This window comes from Vanessa tameamea, chromosome 12 (genome assembly GCF_037043105.1).
Source record: "Vanessa tameamea isolate UH-Manoa-2023 chromosome 12, ilVanTame1 primary haplotype, whole genome shotgun sequence".
In the NCBI taxonomy this organism is placed as follows: domain Eukaryota; kingdom Metazoa; phylum Arthropoda; class Insecta; order Lepidoptera; family Nymphalidae; genus Vanessa; species Vanessa tameamea.
The window spans coordinates 9,581,319-9,600,168 of NC_087320.1; the positions used below are offsets into that span (position 1 = coordinate 9,581,319).

General features: G+C 30.9%; 1 protein-coding gene across 1 annotated transcript in view; it reads left to right on the top strand.

The window, feature by feature from the left end:
• The window catches only part of LOC113392899 (C3 and PZP-like alpha-2-macroglobulin domain-containing protein 8), a 215,112-nt gene that overhangs the window by 70,461 nt on the left and 125,801 nt on the right, over positions 1 to 18,850 (top strand). The window contains exon 2 of the mRNA XM_026629515.2: positions 6,110 to 6,226. Within this exon, the coding sequence (XP_026485300.2) occupies positions 6,162 to 6,226 (65 nt within the window). The 5' untranslated portion in view covers positions 6,110 to 6,161. The remainder of the gene's footprint in view (positions 1 to 6,109; positions 6,227 to 18,850) is intronic.

Genomic DNA, 18,850 nt, shown 5'->3' on the forward strand with positions numbered 1-18,850 from the left:
GATATTGGCCTCGTATGAAATTTTAACCACATTTCTTAAATAGCCAATAACTTTGAGAACTGAGATGTTATGTCCCTTGTACCTATAGTTACTCACCCTTCAAACTGGAACACGACATTACTATGTACTACCGTTTGGCAGTAGAATTTATGATAAGTAGGTTGTATGAACCCAGCACAAAATACAACAAAGTGAAGGAAGATAAATCCTATCCTATTCGTAAATATTTAAAACAAAAAAAAAATAATTAAAACTTGTGCATTATCGGCGTTCCTTACCAGGCAAAGTTAGGATGTACCCAAAACGCTGTTTGTAAATATGCAAAATGGAAGTAAAACTAATAATTAATACATTTACATTCAGATATACATACATAAATACTACACACACATCACAAAGTTCATCATACCTCTCATCTTTACTGGGACAAGGTAGTCGTTTGTATAATAAGATTTCCAGATATTTTCAAATATTATCATATTTAAATCTGCGGTGCGATTGCGTATGGATTCACTTCGTATCTCACTCGTAAAATGTTGACAACCGACTTACGGTCATACGTCATTTTAATACGTGTATTAGTATGCACGTATAAAATTATAGACCGTGTTGCATATAACATTCTTACATTTAACGGTCGTGTTCTGCGGTGAGTTTCGAGTTACCTTACAGAACTCTACTGATACAGGAATGTTTGGATGATAAGAAGCGAGAGGTCGCTGTTGTTAATATCAATACAAGACATACCAATTAAATTGTATATATTCGGATATTTTTTTATTTAATTTTTCGTCTACAGAAAATTCGTTTCGAGTGCCTTTTTAAAATTATCAAGAAAGAGACAATAAGATACTAAGAATAGGATAGAAATAATCATAAATTTATACCAAGATAATATAACAGAAAGGATTCAATGAATCGAAACACAGAAAGGAATTGAACACAGGGTCATTACTTATCATTACTGAACAAGTGCGGTTGACGTCGTTAGCGCCGACCACTTTTGTAATTTGCCAACTAAAAGGGTCCACAATTTATGTTCCACCTGTCTTTACCAGTTGAGGGCCGACCCTATTTGAGTCCATATGGGACTGCCCTAACTGTTAACACCTTTGTCAGTTTATATAAGGGTGCTTTAGGAAAGGGTCCAGCTTTTGTACCGTGGTTTTCCTTTCACATTAGAGAAATTGAAGGAAATTTTATATTTTCTCTTATATAATTCGCTTCGTTGGTCTAATGATAGGGATGTGGGCTATGCTCTACGTACGCTCTGACCGCTCCTGTTGATTAGATTTTTTTATGTGTCTAGACGGTTTTATATGATACAAGCATGCATGTTATTCAATGGGTGTTGTGTTTTTATAGTATAATATCTCATATTGTTTGTTTTAGTTAATATGTTTTGTAAGCTTAATATAATATAATTTAAAATATTATAGTACTTTGATTTACAAATAACTTAAAGTAATGTAACTCAACAATTCCAACATTTTCCTCCTCAAATTGTGGATACATAAGTGACAGAATGTCATCCGAAACATGAAGGTTTTCATGATGTTTTCCATTAACGCCGTTGAGTTCAATAATTATAAATACAATGGTAAAACTCACGTGCATAAGTTTTCATAAATTTAATTTAATCCGAGTTAGAATCGCGATTCGGTTAAGGTTCACGTGTTCAAGTCACTAGGCTTTTTTGGCTCATTTTCACATAACAAAATAAAGTTTTTTAGATGAGCATTCACCAATAGCGTTCCTTTCAAGGTAGATTCAAATATTATATATCAAGGAATTGTATTATATATTCACATCATACGAATCAACATTGATAGCTCAACAGTGTAAAGACCGCATAGTGATGTAATATTCGCTGGTTCAATCCTGACCTCTTACAAAATTCTCATACATACTTTACGCACAAGCCTTAAGTTCAATTGAAAGAGATTAATAGGAAAGTATTTAATATGTATATCTGATTTAATTACTTGAAGGTTTTACTTATACTAATAAATATATATTATTAAAGCACGTTTATTCATTAAAACAATAAAACCGAATAAAACATTAAATTCGTTTATGTAACGGTCAAATAAAAAACATCAAGAAGAGCCATTGGCCCACTTAAAATCTCATTTGAAAAAAGGTTCATGCAAATATTTCTAAATTGTGCTTTTTATATTCTAAATTAAAATTTTGCTTTTTGTTTTATAATCTAAACAAGAGTTTATCTTTATTCTTTCAATATGTGACTGTTATTATCAGACTTTTCACAACTTTTTATCCCATCTGGGTAGGTACCACCAGCTTATCAGATATTTTACCGCCAAACAGTAGTACTCAGTATGTGTTCCGGTTTGAAAGGTGTGTGAGCCAGTATACAGGAACAAGGGACATAACATCTTTGTTCCCACTGTTAGTGGCGCATTGGCGATGTAAGGAATGGTTAATATTTTTTACAGCGCCATTGTCTATGGACGGTGGTGACCACTTACCATCAGGCTGCCCATTTGCTGGTCCACCAACGAATATCATAAAAAGTCCAATCATTCAAAGAGAAGTCCAACTCATTTAAATTATCTGTTTAGCAATATCGTTTTCCAAGAAGGTCCTAGTTAGTTGGGAAATATCAGTTTCATTTCCACGACGCAACTTTCTAAGTAAAATCTAAATTATTATTATATTCTAAATCCGGTCTGACAGTACGATACCCTGAAATCTACGCTCTGTTAATCCTTTGCAAACTTCTGAAACGGATCTCTACTAAGGTAAAAAAACCATATATCGAGCCGTATATAATAAAATTAAAACCTCATTAGAAACAACATCATAAAATTTTTGAATCATCACCTCTTCTATGATTACTTCTATATCATTTTTCACCTAAAGCCATTTCCATTGTACCTTTGTTCTGTGATCCGATACTCTATCTGTATTCCGTTAGAATGAACTAACAATTCAAATTAGACAAGGACACAATAGACTCGTTCAGAAACAAACGCTAACGTACTCCATTGTTCAATAGTTGCTAACTATGTTTCCAATAAAGGTGTGAATTATCTCATCTGTATTCAAGGTGAATTTAATATAGCTTCGGGTTTACGAAAAGTTATGGTAAATCTATATATACGATGATAATGGTAGATTATTTAGAAGTACAAAGGATATAGCAATGTTCTCGAAGATATGAGAGATCATCAGCTACTTTTCGGCGACATTTGGCCGATATTTTTGGGCAAATAGCAATTTTAGTACGCCCAAATCTTGTTCTTCTGCTAAATAAATATATGTTCTATATTGTTTAAGCAACGATATGTTTATATGATGTGACTTTGAACAAGCTCGCTGGGCAGGTACCACCAATTCATCGCTTAATCTAATGCTATCAGCACTACTTAGCATTATTAAGTTGCGGTTTGAAGGTGGAGTAAGCCAGTGCAATTACGGGCACAAATACTTCTTGGTTTCCAACGTTGGTGGCGTATTGGCGATGGAAGGAAGGTATAATGTTTCTTACAGTGCTAATCATTACGGTGGTGACCATCAGGCCCATTTGTGGTAGCCGTAACAGCTATTTACCAATATTTATAGATTATTCGTTTCAAATTTCGTTTGAAAAATTTCATATTACTTTAATGCAAATAGATTTCTCTTTTAGTAAAATTAATAAGGAATAATTAAATTACAACAAGAAACCAGCTTAATATCTTAAAATAAATCCTTACCACTTCACAATCTTAGTTTATCTCTTTATAGAATAATTCTTATTACCGATTTTATAATGTCGAATTCGGAATGAAAATATACGTTATTCGAATAAACTCTACAAGTAATTAAGAAATGTCGCGCAAACTCGAAACTCACAACAATACATGAGAAGTACAATTAACAATAATACATTTTAATATTACCTCAAAATTAGTGTTGCTTAGCAACCCTCTAATCAATTTAAAAAACTTTCAAACAATAAATGTACATTAAGTACAGTTGTTGTCTATTCATAATGAGACTGACGATTTTTAAGATATTACATATTATAAAAAACAGATCTCCTGTTTTATTGAAATATATTTGGATAAGACATTAAAAATCAACCTTAATAAATATAATGGATCTATAAAGGCAGCAGAAACACTTAATAAATGTGACAGTTAAAGCGAAACACAGATAAATGGCGCATCTGGAAGTGTCGCCAACGTAATTAACAGAGAGTTTCTCTCAAGTTCTTTATTAGACGTCATCATCATTAACGCACTGTCAGTAATCTGCACACGATGTAGGTGAGACTAGTGAAACTAGTGATCCTTTGTAACCTTTCACAAATAAAATAGGTAGCAATAGTTTTCACCAAAATAATTACTATTATTAAAAAAAACACTCAATATTTATTTCCAATATTCGAATGAAATGTGCATAGGAAAACCTCCTTATTGTTCAATTACCTTGACTACGTAAGTTTACCACTTAAATTTTAAGTTTAATTTAATCTTGTAAAATTACGACTCAAATATGCCTACTATAATAAAATTTTTGTTATTTCGATTTTTTTTAACGGTAATAACAAATAACTCCTTAAAAAGTACATTATCTTAAAAAAAAAAACAAAATTATTAAATGAGGTTAAACAAAACTTTAAAAATAATCAAGTATATCATTTCACAAAAGTAATCAAAGTACATCACAGACGTCTAGATGTTGAAATAAGTCACATTGAGATAAACGAAAAGAAGCACGTTCCGTTCATATTTTTTATTATCAGATACATTTCTTAAGTCTCAACACACAGGTCACGTACTGTATTTCGTTGAAAAACAATATGAGGTCAGCAAATTGCAAGAGTGTCATCACTGGGAATTAGTTGTTTTGTCTCTCCAACTTATATTACTGCAACTTGTATTATATAATAATGTTTAGAATTTACTTTTGTATTATATTCTTCTAGTGAATCTAGGAATTCTTGAAACGTTTCATCTGTAATTAGTTTCTTTAAAATAAAATATTTTATAAGTGAATGAGAAATTTTTTACGGTTTAATTAAAACTAATGATATGAATCCTTTCACCTTTCATCTGATTAGTTTAAAATTAGAGACGAAGATGTTGATGATTTTAAGTCTAAAAAACTAATAGGTTTTTCAAAAAAACATTTACATAGTTTCACCTTGAGTTCCTAAGTTGCAGATAATAACATTAACAGTGAGACCTTGGAGTAGTAGTGCAAAAAACTTCATTAACATTATAACAGCTCACCTTGTTACCTCCACTGGTAACAGGAATGCTAGATCGTTTTGTTGCCCATAGGATCGGAATTACGATTCAACGGGGAAATGCTGTCATTAATTATACAGTAACTATTTTTAATTCATATTTGTATATATTTAAGGGCTTGATAATAACTCTTATCTAAATCAAGAGACAGACAGACGGTGAGACTAGAGAAAAATATTATCAGAAAATTAATACTTTCCAAAGACTTAACATCATACACCGTCAGCAGGTCACCAGATATATCAAAGTTATAAACCAGTTTTATGTATCGTAAATACTGCTTCAGCGGATTTTAAGTGCTCCAAGTTTCATGACTCGGGAAACGTTGCTCATGTTTTATTAACAAGTAAATTTCTATAATCTTTGAAGTTTCCTCTCGAGTAATACCTATTAAACTATCCAGACTCAAACTTTAAAAACGATAATCATGCCGTAAACCTGGAGAAGTGAAGTTGTTTCGAAACTCTTCGTCTCAAATTTATCATACAGTAATATGCATAACTATACTTAATGTTACGGTTCGTTGAAAGGTAAAAATGTATAAACGAATATGAATAAACGAATAGCTGGTTCTGATTTCAAAAAGTTAAAGTATGAAGACTAAATAGTTGCGTATTAAATTTTTAAGGAATAAAATGTGACTTCATATCATAAAATCATCACAGCTAGTGGTATTAACTTAGTTCGTGTGTTCTTAAAAATATGGTTCTCACCTTCAAATTAACTATGTTTGTAAATACAAATATTCGTAAAAACATTTCAATAACCTCACAAGTGCCAGTTCAATGACCTCATTTGACCCACGTATGTATTTTTCTAATTTGGTAAATTCATATTTGTTGCAGGCTAAGGCTGACACAATACTATGGTTTGAGAAAATGCTCTGATCGTCACAAGATGGCTGCTATCGTCGTACTGTTGGCGCTTCATTTAGCAGTCGCAGCTGCAGGAAACTGTACCACGTAAGTCTTTTTTTCTACGTTTCTTACGTATAGCAATTACAATTGAATGTGTTCTTCATCATTAAGTTCTACTTCTGCGTTTTTGTCAAACTTGACAACTTACGCATATATGAATACATTATATTTATACATATTTAATATTGCTAGCTATTTTCGACATTGCTAGTGGTCTTTACAATTATCCAGCAAAATATACGAATAATGTCCAAAATAATAAAGGTTACAGCTTACTTGGTGGTAGGTCAATGCTCAAGATTGTTGGTGCACTGGTTACGAAAGGAATGGTTATTTTTTTGAGTTACTTACGTTATTTGTTCATGTTATAGTTCATGTTACAGTTCATCTTTAAATCTCCAGCCATATATTAAAGTTTATTGCTATTTTTATAAATAATAATCGTCTACGTATAAAAATGTTCAACGGATATCTACAAGTAGAGGTGGGCTAAACACACATCCCTCGCCTCTCAACACACGGCTTTACCAAAATATTATCTTCGCGAGTAATTTATACTCGTAGACGTTAATATTGTTTTTGGCGAGATATGAAAATAACGGTTCCAGTATAAGAAAATGCTTAATCATTCGGAATAGCCAGTAGGTAAAACAAATGAAACTAATCTCTTATCTAAATATATTTAAACAACGCTAAGTAAAAACCTATTTCCACTTAGAGGAATACTTTCATGTTACTCCATGAAAGCCTATCTAGGAAGCCTATCTGCCTAACTAATAGTACTCGATTAGGTAAGCAGATAGGCTTCCTGATGGTACTGAAAATAATAGTAACTATTCCTTCCTATATACGTATATTAGGTATTCGATTCTATAATAAAATCCCGCAAATGTTTTTAACTTTACCGATACATAAATTTAAATAATTTGTAAATAATACCCTGGCAAAAAGGTATTTTATACAACACAAGATTATATAGATGATAAAAAAGCGTGGAGCTATTTCTTGTTGACTTTCAGGCAGAATGTATTATATACATAGGTATATAGTTCTATTTAACTAACATGACTTTGTATTTTTAAATGTTGACAAAGAGTAACTACTGAGTTTCTTTCATTCCGAACCGATGGTAGCTTCACCTAATACAGTTTGTTAAATGACGATTCAAAAGTGCTTGTAAATGCACTTGTTGAATAAAGTATATTTTGATTTTGATTTTTGATTTTATTAACCATTACCTGTATCATACCAATACGCCACCAACTTTGGTAGCTAAGGTGTTACTTCCCTTCTGCCTGCAGTTACACTAGCTTATTCGGTGTTCAAGCAGGGACACAATTATACTAAGCATTGCTGTTTGGCAATGGATTATCTGTTGAGTAGGTGATATCTACCAAGATTGTCTTTTATAACCCATGTTTTTATTTGAAATATATTACAAAAGTTCGTGTAAATTATGTAACTTTTTTTAATTAAATTCAGCTTGAGAAGCGTATAATTAGTGTTGCTTCAATTAACTTGCAAACAGCCGTCAATGAACCGTTACGACAAAATATTTGTGTAAAGGAAACCTGCATGTGTCTAATTTCAACGAAATTCTGCGACAAGTGTATTCCACCAACCCGCATTGTAGCAGCATGGTGGAATATGCTCGAAACCGTTACCTCAAAGGGAGAGGAGGCCTTAGCCCAGCAGTGGGAAATTTACAGGCTTTTAATGTATGTTAATGTAATCATAATATGAATTACAAGAAAGAAAACGTTCGGCTCCTTACACCTGAGTTTAAGCCCAAAGTCGTCCGTTAAGATGTTAAATTAAAACATTGCTTATTTCAAATTCTTCTCATGATAAAATACATAATAATATTTTTATCTTAGTAATCAAACGATGATTATGTGTATTCTGGTGAACGTACTCTGCTTTATTTTTAAATAAATATTATAGCGAATGATCAATAGGGTAACTTGAATAATAGAATTGATTACGTATTTTATCAATTAGCAAGCAAACAACACAATTAAGATTTTATGAATGCCTTTTATTACATTATATCCTAAATTTTAGTATTCATGACACCAATTGGATGACATTATTTTTTTAAATTGATATACTGTGAAGTGTGAAAAATCGATAAGGATATTTGCCAATTTGGATTTATTTTTGTCTTGTATGTGATCTATATATACTCTACTTAATATTATAAATGTGAAAGTAACTCTGTTTATCTGTCGCTCTTTCACTACCAAACCAATGAACCGAATTTGGTGAAATTTGAGCATGAAGCCAACTTGAACTCTAAGGAAGGACATAGGCTACTTTATTTGCCTAACACGTGAAAACCAACCCCTAAAACGCGGACAACTAGTAAGTAAATAAAACATCACTTTGAAATTGACTAACAATGTTAAACAAAATCAGTAATCGTAATAAAATTAAAATTTGTGATATAGACCGCATATCATTCTAGTATATACACTGGATTATAATTCAGAGGAAAATTCTATTATTTACAGCTATTGTGTTTTTTTTATTGCGATCTTGTTAAAAAACGTTTTAGAGAATATATCGTAAACTTTAATCACAAGATGAAAAAACTCGCCTTGTCACTAACACGGGTCTAAATAAATAACCCATGAGGAACCCTCGGAAGGGTTGCTAACAATAGAAAAAAGTTATAGGGGCACTTTAGAGACCTTTGAAGCGCTCTCATCTCAGTCGTCAAGTCACTTCAATTAAATAGATGATTTTCTAAAATAAATCGACTTCTTTTCCTCATTCACTTGGAATCCTTTGTTAATTTTGACGATAATTATTTATTCACGCTTCGATTATTTTTATCTTTTTATTTTTATTTATTCTTATCACTTAATCGCCAAAAAATAAAAAGAAGACATCGATCAAATAAGTCAATTGTTAAATTGTTTAGTCTATTGACAACTGTTAGTTCTGTTAACAACTGTTTTTAAAGATATTAACATTGCGTCCTGATATTAAATATGCTAATAAGTCTACTGGCAATTTATGAAATATATCATTTCTGACACCATAACGTAATACAAAAATTTATTTATTTAAAATGAAACATGTCCGCAGTGCTAATAATTCGTGTTTAAATATTGATATTCACTGAATTATATTTGTAATAATTCATAAAAACGGTTACCTATTATGTCAATAATAATAATGTATTAGATTTACAACAATAACAAAATATGATTGCATTACATTTGAAATAAATCGAGTAATATTTATTTCAAATGTTCGATACATTGTTGATTATAATTTTGTAATTATCGGATTCGTTGAATTAGCTTGTCAATTTATTCTTGCTACGCTCAAATAGATCACAATTAAAGTATTTCGAAATTATAATAATAAATGTTTTCACATCACAATAATTATTGTCACCTGAATATTTTCTATCGGTATACGAATTTTGTTTCAACGAATAATTATATCTCTACGCTTTGTAAACTTTTATACAATGGTTTATTTCATAATAATTCATACGAATATTGTTAACACGAAAGTGTGTTACGCTTTACGCGCTAGTATTGAAAAAAGTTACAAGTTCAAGAAACAGTTCGATGTATAGTTAAAGTCCTTGTATCATCCCAAATGATACAGGTTATAAATTAATTAATTCAGAGCACGTTTTAAAACGTTAAGACAAAAGTTGTTTATAAATACATAGTTATATATTTATTTAAAACTCAAGAAAAACTTTGAAAATCGGAAAAGCCAAATCTGACATAATGATAGAAAAGGATACTTCGGGCGTCAAGACCCTGGGATCATTAGCAGTGTCCATCACAAGCGTAATGCTGACTTTAACAAGATATGAAAATAATAGATACTTGTTACGCTGACGTATCCATTTCATTTTTAAGGGGCTGACATTTTTTTTCGTTATGTTTTTGTGCTTGAAGTACGGTAAGTTACATACGGCCTTTTCTCTGAAAATAAACAAATAAATAATATATATATAATACATTAAGATACAGCGAAAGGAGCGTCAGAATAAAAATATTGAGCTCTGTATCGTTGCGAAAATAATGCTCGTCACTTTCAATTAAATATAACTATTTTGATTTTAATTTGACTCACTTAGATATTACCTATTTCCTTAACATATCTAATTTACAGTATTCGAAGTTTCTATCTATTTAAGTTTATTAATTAAACCCACATATTAAATGTCATTTTTAGTACAATATATGCTAAAAAAAATATCGATTGCATTTTTTTAATCATTAATTAAATATTAAATATATTTCAAATATTATTTAAGTGCCATTTCCCCCACATGAAGTATAGTATGAAGGCGGGTATGTGCAGTGCTCAGGACGAATAGCGCGCTGTGCTACACCGGAATACCTACTAATACACCAGAGGTATCCTCTCCTTCTATTCGTCGGTCGTCACGGGATCGCTTTCGCATGCTACCGTAACTATTATTCTTAATACTTCTTGATAATATTCTATCTTTATTTCTTAGTACTTTTAAATGCTGTAATCGTATTAAAGACTAATGAAGGCAGATCCACTTAAGCGACTGTTTAAGTTAATCAAGTTAATCTTGATCTAATCTTGCTTCTTGCTTAGTTTGATATCGTTTTCATCTGTCGAGTAATACGGATTTCATTTGAACATTTCTTCGAAAACTTAAGTTGTTCAAATATTGCTTCTTTGCTAGTAAATCATAATATTTTAAAACATTTTCTTTAATAATAAAATAATAATATGTTTATTGTGTTACATACAAAGGGCTTAAACTATCACAGGGTGTAGATCAAAACCTTATTACTAGTAAGGACTTGTGTCAGGTGGCTCCGCTCTTCATTATAAAAAAAATGTACTCGTATGTACAATTTATTTCAAATTTTCTAATCTGTATCATCATCCTCCTGCCCTTATTCCAATTTACTTGATCAATTTATCTGACGTCATCTCACAAGTAACATTCCTTCCAGCCATATAAAATCTTTCACACAATCCATCCATCTTTTCATTGGGAATAATTCATTTATTTAAACTTAGAAAAATATTCAAAAACCCGCCTGTTTTTTATTGTACTTTTATAGTCAGTGAGATAAGCCTCCTGCTCGTTTGCCACCTATAACATGAAATATACATATTTCTTTACCGTCGACGTTCCTGCTCTTACTGAGACTCGTGGAATTAATCGTGATGATGGTAAGAGACCTGATGAACTAACATTGATTCCCTGGGAACGAGATCGAACCCTTGTATGGGACGCTACATTCATTGACACGTTGGTCCCGTCTCATATCCGAGAAACAATGTTAACAGCTGGTGCCGCTGCGGAAAAAGCCGAAGCAAAATAACGATCTTAATATTCGTGTCTTATGTCAAATTACTTTTTGTCGCATTTGTTGTCGAAACACTTGGCCCTTGGAGTAGTGGTGCAAAAGCTTCATTAAAAGTATAACACCTCGCCTTCTGGCCTGCACTGGTGACAGGAGGGCTGGTTCGATTTTTGCCCGGGGAAATGCTGCTAGCATTTTTGCCACCATTCTACGCAATCAGGATTTGTACAGTAACTATTTTTAATTCATATTTGTATATATTTAAGGACTTAATGTTAATAAATGTATTTTTTTTTACTTTCTTTTATGTATATAAATATTGTATAATTATAGCGACCCGGGTTTGCTCACGTAGAAAAGTTCACTAAATCATAATAAGATGAATAGTTGAGGAACATATTAAGCACAAACAAACTAAGATTGATTTTTATTTATTCAGAAAAAAATGAAAACACGACCAGCTCACAGGGATGTTGCTAACGAATAAGCAAGATTTGCTGCGCAATATTCTAGAATATTCCAGAATATTGCGCAGCGAAACTTGTACATAATGAATGCACAGTTCGTTACGCAACATCGGACGAAAGATTTCAAACAGTTTTGAATTTAATCAATCAATTGCGTAGTGCATTAACCACTGTAAGCACATTAAATATCTTTTGCACTGAAATATATTTCTCTGCTGAATAGTACCGTTTTTTTAACATATATTGATACTGTTAATAATTTGGTCGCCATGGAACGCCTAATATATTTTAAAAATTGATATTATTGGTTACTAAAATTACTCATTGTAAAAAAAATGGAGTTAAACTCTTATCTTCTTATCTTAACTTAGATCTCACCCCAAAGCGTGCCAATAGATGTTTAATATTTCACTGGGTGGTAAGGCTTTGTGCAAGCCCGCCTGGGTAGGTACCACCCACTCATCAGATATTATACCGCCAAACAACAGTACACAGTATTGTTGTGTTCCGGTTTGGAGAGTGAGCCAGTGTAACTAGAGACACAAGGGTCATAACATCTTAGTTCCCAAGGTTGGTGGCGTATTGGCGATGTAAGGAATGGTTAATATATCTTTCAACGTCATTGTCTATGGGCAATGGTGACAACTTAGCATCAGGTGGCCCATATGCTATATGTCCGCCAACCTGTACCATAAAAAAAAAGAATAGTTACGTGCCAATCAATGCGTATTAAATCTTAGAACCATTCTACATCAAACGTTACATCCATAAGTATAAATTGTACTTAAACACGATGTTGAAATCTAAGCACCTAAAACTTTCAATTCAAAAGAAAAAGATTTAGGCCTTTCTTTTGAAAGAACTCGACTTGAAAGTCATAAATACAATGAGGCTTTCTCGGTATCAAGGTTTCTTGTATAATTTCTTGATCGAGAGTTTTTTATTACAACTTCCCAGCGATACTAATAATCCTCGATATCTACCCATGACGATTATTTGTAAATGTCTATCTTATCGGCTTAAAATTAATAAAATGCATTGAAAACGGCTTTTTTCTATTTTTAAAACAGAAGTTTTTTGTTTATTCCATTTCGTTGCTTCATCGGGGATAAGAATATGACAGATATGTAGTTGTTACGTTCAATTTACAAAACTCTTCAGTTTTATAATGTCAGTATAGATCGTTAAAATTTATAATTATTAATATTAATTATGAATGCGAAAGGGCCTTTGTTTGTTTTGTTGTTTTCACGTTTTAACTATTTATATATATATCTATCTCACCTCAACCCCTTACCCTTATTTCTGTATTTATGTAACATTTTATCGTCATCATTTGATTTGTTTACTGTAGTCATTTTGTCTTTGTGTGCAATAAAGTATATATACTTATAATTATACAAAACTGAAACGTATTCAATTTTATTCGCGGCCTTCACTTTATCAGCTTCTAGAATGAAGTTGAGTCACAACAAGGATCCAAGTTAAGACGTCGTTAAGCGAATGACTTTTCAGTATAAAATTAGTCCGCTGAAGACCCCATTGTTTGCAAGTCGTTTTACAACACCCCGTGGCCTTTGAAAAATGATTATCGCCGAAGTTTCGCAGCTATCATAAAATTTTAGGGCGCCCTACACAACTTAATGAAACCATTTTGAGTAGAGTTGTAGTCCGTGTCACTGGTGAAAATAACATCGTAACGCTTTAGGAATAAAAGTACGTTTCAATAGAAGTTGTGTTGAACAAATCACAAAACGATTCAACAGTTAGCAACATTGATGGATTTTATAATAACAATAAAATAATAATTCCGATACAAATTAATCGAAATATACTAACTTTTTATAGGATACCCGTAGAAATATTATAAATTTAACAATATTATGGATTTTTTAATAAAACTTTTTGAGTCGAATTTGATGACGAATGAATGCGTTATTAATTATGCATCAAATCAAATTAGTTTGGTGTTAATAGCCGTGTCTTAATTTATAGTCAATATAATTACGAGCATACAAGAAAATAAAAAGATTCATAAGCATACATGTAATAAATTAAAACAACTGTCATACTTTTAAAAAATACAGTACTTTTTTTCACAATTTAACAATTTGAAATTATTTAGTAACAATGTCTAAGTACAAGATCCTTATCTCTTTTAAATTAGAATCGATATGTCTTTGTCATATATTCATACTCATATAAAACTTGAGCCGTATATAATTTTGTCTCCTTTATTGGTAAATACATAAGTCGATCAATTGTTTCTCTTATTTCGCTTCAGAGTTTTTAATTATCAAGGGAATAATTCTGCAATAATGATTTGTCTATAGTAAACAAAGTTCATTAAACACTTTTAAATAAAATTTTATTAAAAGTAATTTAAAATTGAATTCGAAATTCGAAACAAATAAACATTTCCATTCATTCGAAAGTAATGGTATTCTAAATGAAGATCTCGCGATGTTGTTTGCCTTAAAACAGCTGTATTTTCACTCACACTTGACATATTTTTGCGTTCGTTCTATTCGCCGATGTTAACCCAGCGTTTTTCATAGGAGAACGTTTCATATTAAAAGCGCGGTTTCGCTTTTAGAAGGTCAAGAGGAACTGAATTTGAGCCGTTTAAAAGTAAACTTTTCCCAATTGATGTTTACGTTAAAAGTATTTTGTTGGCAAAATTAGAGCAAGGTCAAATGGTACGCTTTGAAAATTTAACTTTGAAATTGAACTTCAAATGCACAGTCTCCCAGTTAAATCTTATTTCACTATTCATGAATTATGAAATGTTTTTGTATTTAAAATAACACTTCTTGGAAGCTAAATGAAAGGTTTTTTGGTTCCGAGAATTCTGAATTTTACTAAAATAAATTCATTGGTTTAATAGAAATATAAAATGTCCAAATACGATTCGCTTATATTATTCGTTAATATGTTAAATAGAATGGTAACATTATTTTGTTTAAAGAATGTGTTCATAATCTGCTACAAAAATTCACCACAAATAAAGGTGACAAAATATGTATTTGCAAGCAACTGGTATTTTTTACATTAAACGTTGTATGTTTTTGAAAATAGAATGTAACTAAGTAACGAATTTTAGCATAATTAGTTATATCGCCTAGAGTAATTTTCCTCTTAATATTTTTATTATTTTTTATTTAATTTTATCGATAGAAACTTACATGACAATGGCTCGATGACATTCGGCCAAGCAATATAAGTTTTTAATGTAATGAGAACCTTCACGCTAAGTTTTAGGGGCACACACATGCAGGTTTTAAAATAATTATTTACACAAACAAATAAATTTAATTGATGGCATTGCTCGGTGCAAGCCCGTCTGGGTATGTACCATCACTCATTAAATATTCTGCCATAATATAATCTAACACTTAATGTAGTTTGCGTTCCGGTTTGAAAGGTGAATGAGCCAGTGAATCTAAGTACGTTATATTATTAAAAAAAATACTTTTCTGGCTCTTTTATTGCACTTAATTGTCCCATTTAACAGATCTATTTTTCTTTTAACAATATTTATCAAAAATAATGTGAGAAAAAAATAATATTTTGAATAAAGAACAGACTTTTAAATCTAAAAAAAAAAGAAAGATCGTCAACGTTTAACTACGAGCATGTAGGATGTATATGCATGTAGATATTTCCCTTTTTTATTTAAAAGTTAAAACGCAAATGAAAAATACGCAAACGCGTGTCTGTCGGAAATTCTACTTTCAGTTCATTCAAACGAATAAAGTTAACAAACTGCGCTCACCGGCGATTCAACTCGATAATATTGACAAGACTTGAATAGAGATATAAAAGTAAATGAATACAGATAAATATTTAAAATAAATAAACAAAACATAGTTTAACTATTAAATTAATTAATATATATATAAAAATGAATTAATATTTTCCATAGTCACGGCATCACGCACGATCGCCTCGAATAATTTCCCTAATTCTTATTTTGTTGATATTTACGAAAGATAAAATTGAAAATGTTGCGCGGAACATTACAAAATTTAAGAATATTTAATTACCGTATGAACTTTTTTAATGCAATCATGTAGCGTTTGACATACAAGTAGCTGTCAATTGTTTGACCGTTGGCGCAATAGACAGTGTGCGTTATAAATTCACGGGTCGGGATTATATTGATAAAATAACGTTTCATGGTTGGTTTACATTTGCAATGTCGATAAACAAATTGCAATCGCTTAGTGGTTTTGGTTGTTATTTCAGTCTTGATATTGTATGTTTTTTTCATGGTATAACAAAACTATTCATATATGCCAGAAAACGCATGCTGCATGCCAAATATAATATTTATAACAATTCTAATTCAATATTCATTACTAAGAATTTTTTGTAAAACCTTTTATATTTGTGGTGGGAAGGAACTTACTTCTGACGCACGTTTACCACTAGCTTAATAACAAATTGTTTCCAATAAAGTATTACTATTATTATTAAAATAAAAGAAAACTTTATCTATCCAAATTTCTGAATTGCAAATAAAGCGAATTTTAATTTAAAAACGAAACTAATATTCGAAATGTCTACATTTACATTTCTACTCTGAAAGATTGTCTTTCAAATTTAACTTTTGCGTATTAAAAAATTGAATATTATATTAAAAAAATTAATCATCTTACTAAATTAAAAAAATCGGTAGTACAAAATATGAGTTCGTTCGTTCATTCATTCATACAAATCATTCATCATCAATTTATTTCAGAAATAGATACATAAATATGAACTTACAAGCATTGCTTTACTTCTGAATATTTTCTATTTTCATAGTATTTTAAATTCAATTTAATCTTATAACATGACAAATCAAAATAAATTATGAAGATCATATCATTATGATTTGGAAAAAATAATTAAGGAAAGTGGAATGATTAACATGTTAAAAAAATATATTCTATATTTAAATCGCCTTAACAAAATTTATATCACATATGACATGCCCTCGATACGGAGCTTTGTCCCGATTTTGCGTAGGTACGTCGAATACCGATAGTGAAAAATTTCCTGGACTAAATTCAAGTTAAATGCACAAAATGCCGAATGGAAAAATATGTGTCGATTTGCAGTTCACAGTGCTTTGGATGGAAAGAAGAATCAGAGTTATTTTTGAACTTTACTTTAAAAATAAAACTATGAACGAACCATAATAAAGATAATGTCATTAACGTATATCCGTTTAAGTTCTTAAGAGCCTTGAAAAAATTATATTTCTCATTAATATTACTGTTTTTTTTTTTTGTTACTAATTTTATACTTTGATAAAATTATATCTATTAATTACTTATTATTATTAGATTCACTCCATGTATTAATGTAACAGTGGAAACTTTGTTGGCTCATGGAAGACTTATCTTGGTATCAAATGTTTGTGTATTATAATGCTGTGTATTTCCCGAAAATAAAAAATAAAAATAATATACAGTTTGATCTGGGCGGTTCCCAGATAATATGATGTCCTTCGACAAACCGACTGCACAGGATATATTATTTGCACAAGTGTGTGCACACTCTATTTACTACATGGGTTCTCTGTTCGCTCACTCTATTGTCTAATGAGATGGCAAATCCGACACGATCGGAGAAATTCAAATTTGTTTTCCGAGGTAGGGAAATACCACGGTTTTCTAATAGATAAACTCAATAACTTTTTACCGGAACGACTCAAGATTTGAGCCGAGAACCTCGAGGTCAGTGGCCTTATAAGTTAGCAGCTATACCAACTAGGCATTCAATAACGTGCTACGACAAGTGGGTCGTAAATTAAGCTCGCTCGTTGTTATTGGAGATTACTTGTGATTATAATTCACCTCTTACTCAGCAGTGAGCAGAGCTGTGTAGTTGAATAAGCACTAAGCCGTCCTTTTAACAGAAAACGAAACCTTTATTTAGGTCTAAAACTTTTCATACTGTTATTGTTTATTAAAGGGGTAAGAAGAACAATTTCAATCTATATTATATATTTGATAATTATTAATAATTACTAGCTCCAAAAAAATTATGAGTTTCAGATCTCAGCGCTACCTACTGGATTCAACCTAAACAGTTAACAAACAACTCAAACATGCACAAAAAAAGTTATTTTACTTACTTATCTCACTAAGTCTTTTAGACTGGAGAATTATACACATCGAGATTATTTTATCATTCATTGATATATTTATTTACATTTTTATATTTCACTTTACAGTATTTTTATATAACCCGGGAAACTATTAAATTTTCTTGAAATATTTTTCGAGTTATTTTACGTAATTAACTTTAGATATCCAGATACGTCGTATTTTTCATTATCTTTTCATCCGTAAAAATCGAAAGTATTCTTTCTTCAAACTTCAACAAATATTTTGAGAAACTATTAAATTTCATATGAGTCGTCTATTTTTTAACATACTCTGTTGGGAAATGTATTTGTTGTGCTACGGCTATTAAACTATCAATGGAAACCATTTCACTTCACGGAATTATAATTATTCTAGGTATATTATTGAAAATGTGCGGATGTAATTGTTTGTATAAGGCTTACGCTGTGAGCTGTCATACCGAATTGCACAAAATCTCTTTCAGCGGTTGGATAATACGTGTACAGAGAGACCTGTTTTTATTTTTTTAATATATTATTGGCGTGTTTAAATATGATTATTTATCTTTGTGTGCTTATCTCAATTATTTATATGAATTTTGTCACTACATACGTGTATATATGTTTTAAGGAATTCTTACAATGACACATATGTTATTGTTTCATTGTAACGCATTTATATATTATGTTTATAGGTAGATACCTTGTACACCCCTTCCTCTTTCAATACCTATCTGATTCTTTCCTTTACCTT